The sequence below is a fragment of the Ictalurus furcatus genome, chromosome 16, assembly GCF_023375685.1.
Source record: "Ictalurus furcatus strain D&B chromosome 16, Billie_1.0, whole genome shotgun sequence".
Classification (NCBI taxonomy): Eukaryota; Metazoa; Chordata; class Actinopteri; order Siluriformes; family Ictaluridae; genus Ictalurus; species Ictalurus furcatus.
Window position 1 is genome coordinate 22,450,511 of NC_071270.1, and position 12,095 is coordinate 22,462,605.

The 12,095-nt window shown below is 40.0% G+C and overlaps 1 protein-coding gene across 2 annotated transcripts in view; it reads right to left on the bottom strand.

Moving 5' to 3' along the window:
• Positions 1-12,095, bottom strand: part of xpo7 (exportin 7) — a 36,646-nt gene that overhangs the window by 15,172 nt on the left and 9,379 nt on the right. The window contains exons 2-15 of one of the 2 annotated variants that reach the window (XM_053644691.1): positions 11,530-11,676; positions 10,776-10,869; positions 9,173-9,339; positions 8,799-8,891; positions 7,816-7,920; positions 7,071-7,236; positions 6,194-6,267; positions 5,166-5,285; positions 4,867-5,013; positions 3,912-4,084; positions 2,378-2,568; positions 2,164-2,269; positions 1,893-2,028; positions 1,271-1,344 (exon numbers count right to left, since the gene is read on the bottom strand). In XM_053644691.1, the coding sequence (XP_053500666.1) occupies positions 1,271-1,344; positions 1,893-2,028; positions 2,164-2,269; positions 2,378-2,568; positions 3,912-4,084; positions 4,867-5,013; positions 5,166-5,285; positions 6,194-6,267; positions 7,071-7,236; positions 7,816-7,920; positions 8,799-8,891; positions 9,173-9,339; positions 10,776-10,869; positions 11,530-11,676 (1,793 nt within the window). The remainder of the gene's footprint in view (positions 1-1,270; positions 1,345-1,892; positions 2,029-2,163; positions 2,270-2,377; positions 2,569-3,911; positions 4,085-4,866; positions 5,014-5,165; positions 5,286-6,193; positions 6,268-7,070; positions 7,237-7,815; positions 7,921-8,798; positions 8,892-9,172; positions 9,340-10,775; positions 10,870-11,529; positions 11,677-12,095) is intronic. The other variant, XM_053644692.1, reaches the window with a different exon arrangement.

A 12,095-nucleotide genomic window follows, 5' to 3' on the forward strand; every position in this document is an offset into this window, starting at 1 on the left:
GGCTTTCCCTACCATAGAAAGGCTTAGGCGCAGGACCCAAATGTCTTTGGGCGTGCCTTAAGCTGAATGAAATTTAAAAAATAAATAAATAAAATAAATAAAAAAAGGCATTTAGGCGACATATCAGAATGAATGTAAAAACAACGGTGAGAGTTCTATGCACGGACAAAAAAAAATGGAAAAAAAATGGAGAGATGGCTTGATCTCAAAGAGAAAGGTAAACTGGCAAGAGGAATGAGCAATCGGAGTTTGGACGAACGTTTGTGTGATTGGTGTGTGACAGATGCTTGCACAGCTGATTGGATATTTCTCTGCACCGTCAGCTTGGGATGGACTCAGATAAGAAAGTTGCAAACCATCGATAAGTCTCTACAAAGAATAAATGAAGTATAAATGTTTCTTTTTGTTAGGGAGTAATTTTTGTGGATGCGATAGCAACATCACACTAGCGATAGCCAGAGATAGCATAGCAAAAATATACAGCTAAATGTTATAATGATAAACATCTATGGAAATTGCTAACCTAGCTAACTTGCATATATATTCATGTACTGAATTAAGTTACGTTAGCCAGCCTTGCTAGTTAGTTGATGTTAGATAAAGATACCTCAGCTGAACTAACGTTAGTATCTAACGTGGTTTGGTAGCTAATCAAAGTTAAGCAGTGTTCACTCGTAAAGTCTTTTTCATAAACTCGTAAAGTTACATGTGAACACATCTTAGGTAGCTTCTTCACCAAACACTTGCGGGTCGTGCGGCTTTTCCTACGACCGTCCCCGACACAAAGAGTTTTCTCCCCCCCGTTCCTGCAGTGTAGTTTGAGAACCAGTCACACACAGTGATGCAAGTCCTCATCTCATCAGTCATGTAGTGCGACTTGCCTTGTATATGCATCATTTCAAGGTGATGCATATCGTAATGGGTCCACATATACTTTCATTAAATCTCAAACATAGAATGAATATTGTTGCCAGCTTTCCTTCACAAATATGGTAAGGATAATTGTCGAAAACAACATGAAAAAAAAAAAAAAAAAAAAAAAACAACACAAACTTAATTTCCTTTTAATAATTTCAAACCCCCCCCCCCCCCGGAACCTAGACAGCACCCAAGTCCTCTAAAAACCTACGGGAAAACCCCGGAACATCAGACTTTTGGCATATCCATCGCAAATCATTTTTCTGCTGGTCATTACTGAAAAATAGCTGAGTGACTAATGTTTATATTCATTGTGCTGTAACGTCTGTCTTGTGAACATTGTCTCACTCACATTTTGCCGATAAACACACTGAGCACCATCGTCTCATCGTTGAGTCCCAGCACCTCTGAAAGCCGCCGGTACAGCTAAAGAACACACACACACACACACACACGTTAGTCCATGGAGTTGAATGATACATTTCAGGTACTATTATTCCAGTGAATTTTTTTTATTTATAAATTATTTTAGAAAATATTCATTCTTTAACCTCTGGAGGAGTAGGTAGTGTCTCCTGCCTACTTTTAACGTTTGAATATAATTTCCACTAAAACTAAACATCTATCCTGTCAGATGTAACATGTAAGCGTCATTACCACGACCACCTCAATAAGAGCATGTCCTGAATGGATTTATTCCTCTTATACAAAAGTAATTCAGTGTATTAGTAACAATTACGCTTTATATATTTATTAAAGAGCGACACATTGTGCTTGCATCCATTTGTAGATACGTTAAAAGTGGTGCAACAGCTGCAAAAACACCGACACTGGAGACTTCTGGAAACGTTAAACAAAGTAAAGGTGAACGTTCTTAAAACAAGTGACCAATCAGAATAGAGAATTCAGCATCACGGTGGCGTAAAACCAGTCATCGAAGGCAAGTGGTATAAACGCCATTCTGTTGTAATTACCTTGGAGGATTTTTGCACCTGGTCTCCAATGTAAATTTTGCGGAATTGTTCGAAAAAGCTGAGCATGGCGAGCTCCAGTTTCTCATTCCCAGCCTGCGCGAGCCGAGAATCTGTCAGGTTCATCAGCTGCAAAACGCTAAAATCCAGTACAAAAGAACGCGAATAATTAGAGCGTCAACATTTAAAAAAAAAAACTAAAACTAATCACCACCACTGAGCATGTATATGTAACAATAAAGACATATGAAGAAACATATCAGTAAATTCTCACCGGCACACAAGTTCTCCGTCCATGGCGTCCTGCTCGTCTGTGCTGGCGAAGGAAACTCTGCCCCCGATAACGGCTCCGATAATGTACACCAACCACGTTAAACGACCTGAACACACAACAGTAACACGTTTCTTCCGACTACTTCCGATATTCATAGTTTAAGATCACAGCCAGCAGGTGTATGAAGTGTAACATGGGCATCTCCAGGGCTCACCTTCCTGCACGGCAGCGTCAATGGTGCTGGAGTTTGATTGGAGGAGCTCTTGGTAGGACTGAGCTGATTGGTCGAAAAGTTGGACGAGCAGGGCACAAGTTTTCTCGTACTCGCAGCGGCCAATGGTGGAGAGCTGATCCAGCTGCTGCTGCACCAAACCGGCGTCATCCAGAGGGTCCTCCATCCCATCCCTCAACACACACACACACACTTAAACACCGCAACATAGCTGAAGAGATCTTCAACATCACAGAATTAACACTTTCCACCACTCATTAAAGCTATTTACATTAGGTTTTTGTTTTAATTTTACACATCAATATTTATTTAGTGTTTACATGAAAGATTTATTTATTGACAATACATACGGCACTTTTAATCATTTGTCTAGAAAATCTGGTCTTCCATATAACCGTTTCTTTAGATATCTTCAAGACTTTCTTTAACCCTCTGTTAAAACCCTTCATTTTCCTACCTTTCCCACTTTCCCAGGTGCGACAACCCGGGAAGAGCTCAGCCTCATATTTGTTAATAAAGGTCTGATCTCAGTGCTACACTCTCATGTCATATCTTCAAGTCATCATGATGTAAAGAAAAATAAAGTCTAATGGGATGGGAAACTGGGTATTAAATTTAAACAAGAAGATTATTGTACAAGAGAAAGTACTAGAAACTAGGACTTACTCAGTTTAAAGTGTTATACATCGTGTTCATTTAAGCAAAGCCAGGCTTGCGGGCATGTCTCCTAGCGCAGATGCTAGCTGTGAAAGATGGACCGTTCCTCCAGAAAATTTAACACTTGATCTTAGGTCTTGTCAACATCCTGACAATTACTGGACAATGGTTGTTAAAAACTATTCCAGAGGTACATTCCAAAGGCCATGCCTCTAAATTGCAATATAAAATGAATCTTTAATTTTAAATGCTAATCAGTTTGACACTATTACCACCATGCCACCCATAGGATAATTTTGTTGTGCCACTCCACTGTCTGCAGGAGCAGAGTTTAGCTTTCCTTGAGGGGACCTGCGTAAAACATGGCAACCCATCTTGCCATACTTCACAAGCTTTAAAGAACTACCTATCTGAATTATTTCAGTTTTACTGACTGCCTCAGAGGATTGAGATGGTCAGTGTTAATGTTATAGGTATCATTCACTTGTTTTAGATGTGTGGGTCTGTGTGTACAGCATTCATGGTAATAACGACGCTTTTATTCCAAGAATATTTATGGATGTATAATAAAATAGTATGAAATTAACTGTGATGTGTTAAAGAAGGGTGGTTTTTGCTTTCTAAAGGACTGGAGGTGATTGGGTAAGGGATTAAGTTTATATAATAAACCTATTTTATTGTGTAATGTGAGTTTCTGCGATTTGTGTGTGTGTGCGTAAATAAATATAAATATAAATATAAATATATATATATATATATATATATATATATATATATATATATATATATATATATATATATATATAAAATATGTCACCGTTTAAAAAAATTCAAAATGACATTTAATGCATGTTTTTACCTCAGGATGATGTGCACGGACTCCAGACGGGATGTGATGTAAGCTTTGGTCACTTCGGGTGTGAACGTCTCGAGCATGTGAGGCTCTGTGGCTTTAACGTAGGGCACGGACGCGGCTAAACGCTGCCACAGACTCAACAGGTAGTGAACACTGTTGGGCGCAAACTCCCAGTGCTACAAACAGAAACACACACGCACACACACACAAATCAAAAATCAGTCTACACACAGGCAACATACAGCAGTTATGATACCATGATGAGAAAATCTGAAATAGTCACGTATCGCTGAAGTTCCTTAAAGTGATTTCTAAACAGATATATCTGTCTAATCTAAGTTTATCCGAGTTCATGAATGATCATATCAGTAAATATCCATTTAACTAAAACCAATGTTGTAAATTCCAGAGGTGGGCGATATGACAAGAATATCACGGACGGTATTTGAAGACATTTCTACAGACACAAGATCACAATCCCAATAAATAGGAACCAACAAATAGTCAGCAAGTGTTGCATTTAAAAGAATAAACATTATTTTTGACGAATTATGAGTTATGAATTTTAGTATCTACCATCTACAAAAATAAACACATTATAATAATGTTGATCCAATTGGATTTGCATATCTGATTTATGAATTATTCTGTTATTTTATGAAAATGTACAAATAACTGAGTGAGTAACTAAGCTGAGTCAGTGTGTGTGTGTGTGATTATTTAGGAGAGCAATTTCCCCAAATGATGGACTAATCGAAATGTAAAACTACATTCAAATGATACTGGTTACATTTTTAGTAACTTAAACATAGTGTCCATTTTGTTAATATGATCAACATTCAAACTTCTGTTCACGCTATCCTCACGTGACTGGTTTTACTTTTGTCTTGCACTGTTGCATTGTATGTATGTGAGCGTGTGTGTGGCTTCAGATGGCCTCCACCTCTGTGTGTCTCACCTGCAAGCTGGTGACAGTGAAGTTCGCAATAAGTCTGATAACTTCTGGATAATTCTCCACTTTCACCAACTCGCCGAGCTGATAGTTACTCTTCAGTCGGGCCAGCAAGCGGCAAAACTCATGGTAATTATTTGGGTCCGATAAACTCTATCATAACGCACACAAACATGTAAATGTTATAACGAGAAAGAAAGAACAACAAAAAAAAGACATGGAAAGTCGGGAAAACACACACACACACACACACACACACACACACACACATCTGTTATTCCAATTATTCTGTTTCACACACAGACCTGTGGGTTCTCCAATATCCTCTTAACGCCATCGACTAGATGAGAAAGGAATTTTGCTCGCTCAGCGTTGTTGAACAGTGAACGCCGGACCGACGCGATCTGAACTAAGCACGATAAAACCTGAGAAAGACAGAGATGGAGTTAGTTCAGGACAGTGTAGTTAATATCACTGACTGTGTTTACAGTTTATCAGGTCCAACTACAGAACTCACTTTCCAGACGTGCGAGTTTACAGTTACTGACTGCGGCAGGATTGGAGTCGGGAAGTCGATTTGAAACGAAATGGGATATTTAAGTTAAGTTTACACAGAATGGTGCAAAAAACAAAAGACGGGCAGATGAGCCTTGGTGACGAGAGAGGGCTCAGAGGTGAACGGCAAGACTGGTTTGAGCTGACGAGAAGTCTCTGTGACTACAAAAATAACCACTCTTTACAACCGTGGTGAGCAGAAAAGCATGTTAGAACACACAACACAGCAAATCTTTAAGGAGGATTGGCTAGAATATCAGAAGACTACGTTGGATTTCACTCCTATGATTGGATTTCACTCAGAAATCGGATGCGAGAGTGGGCGCAGATTCTCCCAGACTGGAGCGTTGAAGACTGGAAAAATGTCGCACTTGCTGATTTTGTTGCACGGCATCAATACAAAGGCATGCAACAAAAGCAGACGCCACAGATTCCTCCAGTTGATATGAAGGACTGCCCCCTAGTGGTTTCTGTGTTCAATACAGTTCAATACGATACTAAGGTGGAGCCGTGTTAATAAACTGTACAGTGTTTAAACTGCATCATGTCTGTGCCACTGTTATATTGAGGATGCTCCACCACCCAAATAATATCTAGTCAGAGATATGATTGTTCCTTTCCACTGACGGACCCAACAATAAAAAATACAAAGGAGAAACTCTACAGATGAGCTACAGCCACTAACTACAGTGTACGTGTATGTCTACTGTATAAAGTGACCTATATAGATGGTTGGTGGACCTGAAACAGGGAGCTGTGTGTTCTGTCTTTCACTTACCAGGGGAGAGAGGGATGGAGGGATGGAATGGTAGAGATCGAAAAACAGCTGCAGCGTCGACGAGTCCAGAAAGGCTGCAAAATAAATAAATAAATAAATAAGTGTTAAACATATACATTCACAGTGAAATTCTTTTCTTCACATACCCCAGCATGTTAGGAGGTTGGGGTCAGAGTGCAGGGTCAGCCATGATACAGCGCCCCTGGAGCAGAGAGGGTTAAGGGCCTTGCTCAAGGGCCCAACGGTGGCAGCTTGGCAGTGCTGGGGCTTGAACCCCCGACCTTCTGATCAGTAACCCAGAGCCACTGCCCCTTTATATGTTATATATATAAAGAACGATGCAGTGTCTTCTTATCCATTTACAGTTCATTTAACCGTCATTATGGAACATCCGTAAAACAAATTCACCTGCGTCATTTCCATCAGGCGTTTATTTAAAAAAAAAATGAACCTGAAAGTGATATTAATCTTTAACAACACTATCAAACTGGATAGCAGATAACAACTGCAGTACAACATAGTCCAACGTCTTGTTTGTTTTGAACTGAATGGGTCACCTGACTAAAAATACGGCACCGTTTTTAAAAACGTCCATAAACAGCTACAATTACTACAGAAACGATAACATATCAGAGCAAGCGTATTAATATAATCCCGTGATTCGTCTTTGAGCCGGATCCACTGTCAGAGCTGCTGTTATGAAAAACGAATCAACACCTTCTAAACCCATACATCAGAACGGAGAATTCAGTTAAATAGATTTTTTTTTAAAAAAAACTATTAAATCAGACCTCTAATAGGATGCTATTAATTCCAGTATTCTGAAAGACAAAAACTCCTCGATGACGGATAAATATGGAGACGTGGTGGCGGTCACCTGATCTCCAGCTGGTGGGAATCTGGACGGTGCACAGGTCGTCTGAGGACTCGTCTGTGGACGTGCCGATGAAATCGAAGTTGAGGCAGTTGTGCGCAAGCTTCAGGAGCTGCATTAGCAAACCGTGCTGGCCTTCATCGTTCAGGTTCAAGTTCTTTCCTGACGCCTGCAATCACACACGTGTAGGTTTACCACATTTAAACATTATCTGATGGCAGTGAAAACATCAAAACCCCAAAGACAAATATGAAAACCGGGAAAAATAAATTATTCTGATTTGGAAGCACGATAATACAACAACAAAATGAACAATAATAGCAGGACTAAATTATAATTATTTAATAACCTATAATTAAACAACAATTTAACTGACTTAACACAGTGCTGAATCATCCAGTAGTTTTCATTTGTTTGTAAATTGTCCTTGTGTGTAAGAAAGAAGGAATACATTTAGAAAGAAATATTATTTAATTATTATAATTCAGAGATGCTGCCGCAACGTAAAACCTGAAAAACTAGGAATAAATCGCTAACTAAATTCAAAGCAGCTGTATAAACTACAACAACAAACTGATCACATTTATCTTGTTTACTTCCGAGTATAATAAACAAGCCTCATGTCCCATTCTGGAGTACATACGGAACACATCCACACGTTTTTGGATCATTTCTGCAGGAGCGTCATACGGTACAAGTCGTCTTTCGAGCATTGTAAAGCCGTATTTCTGAAATCGTGGATCTTCACCTGTTTGAGGAGATTACAGGAGAGTGTGAAGATGTCAAACAGAGAAGAGTCTCTGAACGATGACGCAATCTTCCTGTGTTTTGTAAGCGGATGCGTCGTATCGGCCTGGATACAAGAAAAGACGGAACGGTGAGAGTAACAACAGCGAGTTTCACACATGAAACATTCTCAATACACAATTAAAGACAAAAAATATATATATACACACATTATTATTTTTTTTTAATATAGGAAGAGTAGCTGGGGTTGTGAGTTTGCATAGCTGCCATATTAAAGGCAAAGCTCAAACATTTTAAACTGGAAATGATTGTTTACTCTGTAGTTTTTGAAATATTATTAATAATGTTAATGTTAATTTTAGTCATTATTGTTTTGTATTGTTTTCTTAATGTTCGAAAATATTGTTATAATTTTAGAACTGTATTTCATATTTGATAAGAAGTTCTTTATTTATGATATATTTTCACTGTTACTTTTCTTATTTAAATGAACATTTAAATGTTTGTGTTTATAAGTCACTGACATTTCATGGTCTACGTTTCTGGTATTATACATCACACACAGAGAGATATATATATATAAAAAAAACACAGTGGATCTTTATGCTAAAATACATTTTATTGTATTAAATGAATAAAGTGAGGCACATCAGAAAGTCCTTGTTATATATTTTAAAAAAAAAGTTAATAAAACACTTTGATAATATTAGAAACTGTAACTAAACGTGGCTGATGTAAACCTTTCATGTCAGTACATACCTAGCAGCTACTAGACCAGTAGTTTAAGATAGGAGACAGGTAATGAGCGATTTGCTATGATGTGTACAAAACTTATCATTTCTTAAAAGTTATTTAAAAACATAAAAAATTTCCCCTTGATTGAAAAGGAATTTGAAAAGCTATGAGAGTCTTACCAGCAAAGCACAGCATAGTTAATGTAGCAGTGCTCACACACAAAAATAGAGATAAAAATAAAACACTTACATCATGGAAGATGGCGGAGGAACTTACTTGGTTAATCTCATTGGTTAACTGGGAAAGAATCGTGACTCCGATGATGCAGTGTTCAACACTGTCCTGAAACCACAAGAAAGAAAAAACACCAACCCAATTAGCTACACAAATATAAAAAGGTGGAAATGGTAAATACGGAAATGTAAAATCACAGCCTTTCTACTGTGTGTGTATTATGTATGAACTAAAATACCAAGGGGCCCAGTCTGGAAGAGAAGACGACGTACAGCAGATTTACTAATCACTACTTTGAGCACCTGAGAACGGGATTAGTATGGACAAATCCTCGGTCATGTCATTTCATCAGCTCTCCAATCCGGCTAACTCGGGGGTCGGATTTATACCTGCAGGAATCTTGTGACGTCCACGATGACATTCCTGAAGACGTAATCCTCCTTCTGACAGTCGAACCAGCCGAGTTTAGTGATTCGGGCGTAGAGCTGAATCAGAGCCTGAGTGACAAACGCGGCGAGCTTCGGCCGCGTCGCCAGGTAGTTCAGCACGTAATTACCTGATGAAAAAACCACAGGGAACCTCGGTCAGAGAGAGAGCTCTTTGGTGTATACCATGTGTTTAAATATAAATATACTACGCATGTGCACATCTGTGTGTTCGCTGTCTGAAGACTTCGGTTCAGAAAATCTTCAATTTGCGTGTCGTCAGAGACGGACATACAGAAAGAGATGCAGGCAGAAAGAAGGCGAGAGAGACAGAGACAGAGACAGACAGTAAGACAGAGTGAAACATACAGAGACTGAGACATGGACAGAGAGAGAAAGGAGAGACTGAGGCAAGTGGAGATAGAAACAGAGACCGTCTTAGCCTGTTTCTTTCTTTGTTTTCTTTATTCTTAGAGTTTACTTTATTCTTAGTGTTTCTGTCTGACTGGATTGTTGAATGCACGTACATTTGCTTCTACTTATTTATTTTGTCTGTACCCAAGCTTTGGCAATACAAATGTTAATATTGGTCATGCCAATAAAGCAACCTTTTGACAGAGCGAGAGTGAGAGAGAGAGAGAGGGCAAAGGCAAGACAGAGAGAGACAGAGAGAGAAAGAGAGAGGCAGACAAAGGGAGAGAGAGATTGAGAGAGAGAGAAAGAAAGAGGGGGGCAAAGGCAAGACAGAGAGAGACACACCGAGAGAAAGAGAGAGGCAGACAAAGAGAGAGAGAGATTGAGAGAGAGAGAGAGAGAGAAAGACGGGGGCAAAGGCAAGACAGAGAGACAGACAGAGAGAAAGAGAGAGGCAGACAAAAAGAGAGAGATTGAGAGAGAGAGACAGACAGGCAGAGATATTGTCAGAGAGAGACAGACAGAGAGAAAGAGAGGCAGACAGAGAGACAGAGATTGAGAGAGAGAGATTGAGAGCGCGCACGAGAGAGACAGGCAGAGATATTGTCAGAGAGAGACAGACAGAAAGAGAGAGGCAGACAGATATTGTCAGAGAGAGACAGACAAAGGGAGAGAGATTCAGGGAGAGAGAGAGAGAGAGAGAGAGAGAGAGAGAGAGAGAGAGAGAGAGAGACACAGACAGATATTGTCAGAGACAGACAGAGAGAAGGAGAGAGGCGGACAAAGAGAGAGAGAGAGAGATAGAGAGAGAGCGTGCACGAGAGAGACAGGCAGAGATATTGTCAGAGAGAGACAGACAGAGAGACGGACAAAAAAAGGAGAGAAAGACAGATACAGACAGAGACAAAGGAGAGGGTGAAGCAGAGAGAGAGAAAGAGAGGAGATACAGGCAGAGAGAGTGAGAGAAAAACAGAGAGGAAAAAAAGATCAAGAGAGTGAAACAGACAGAGGCAGTGCGAGAGAGAGACAAAAAAAGGAGAGACAGACAGAGACCAAGGAGAGGGTGAAGCAGAGACAGAGAGAGAAAGGTGGGAGTAAAGCCAAGACAGAGAGAGACAGAGAGAGAGACAGAGAGAGAATGTGTGTGTCTTACGGATGTCGATTCGCTGTTCCAGTGGCAGAGGGTTGCTTGTGCGAGACACCAACTTGGAGAGGCACGTGGCTGCGAGCAGCTGAGAATAAGACGACTGCAGACGCCCAAACACACAGACATATGCGCACACACACACACACACACACACACGAGAGGAGTGTTAAACACAACAGAAACACAAACCTCTCACTCTTTTCTGAATACAAGCTCATGTGTAGCGTACAGAACTGGAACATACTCCTAAAGGAAATTACCATGCAGCGATAAACCTTAAATAAACCGCATTAACACTCTACATAAAGGAATCAGCGACTCAACAACATACGTACTCACGTTTTAACCTAGAAATAGATCAGGGTGGGTGGGAAAAATAACACACACTCATGTAAAGTTTTTTTTTTCTTTTCACACCTAACTAAGATAGTGATCAGGGTCCCGGCCAAACAATACCGCAACTTCACACAAACTACAAATCCCAACGAATTGCATTGGCTAGCAATTTTTTTTTTAGCCAACTCAGGTTTCCAGGGCACTGGGAAGCACACTTGAGCTTTCACATGCCCCTTGGTCTTGATAATAGATTTACCATTTGTCCACCGTTTGAGACAGAGCCTGTCTGAGGTGTGTTTTAAAGAAACAACAATTAACACCGTGGTAAGAGTGTTCAGTGGATGATGTCTACATTAAAAATAAGATACTATGGAAGCAGTAATCAGAAAGGAATGTGTGTGTGTGTGGGATGGTGAACACTCACGCTGCCTCTCTCCAGCAGCAGCTGGCATTTGCTCAGACACTCTGGACTGTTGGTGAACTCCACGAGCGCTTTCTCGGCCTGCAGTCGCGTGCTCGTGTCCGTCGTCTCGTACAGCTGCTTACACAGGATCTCTAGCTGGGCTAGGCTCTGAAACACACATGATGAATCTCCTTAGATGGACCACTCTTCAAGATAATCAAGTCACACAGATACTCTACTGCTAGAAACACACACACACACACACACACACACACACACACACACACACACACACACAATTATACACAATCAGCATCAGTAAACATCAGGCATCAGGCTGAATTCTCAAATCTGACTGGTTGGCCGATTATTTGTACATAACAGTGTAGTCCATGAACAGTATGTTTTGGTTGCTAAGCAACATAACGGACAATGATTAGGGTATCATATGGACAGAACAATGGGTGAAGTTTTATTTGTTTCCAACCTGGTGTGTTTAGGCAGACTTAAAATTTACGCGTAATATAATGTGATCAAAAGTGTGCGTATGTAGAGGATTTTTACTAGAGGTCCAACGATTGATTGGT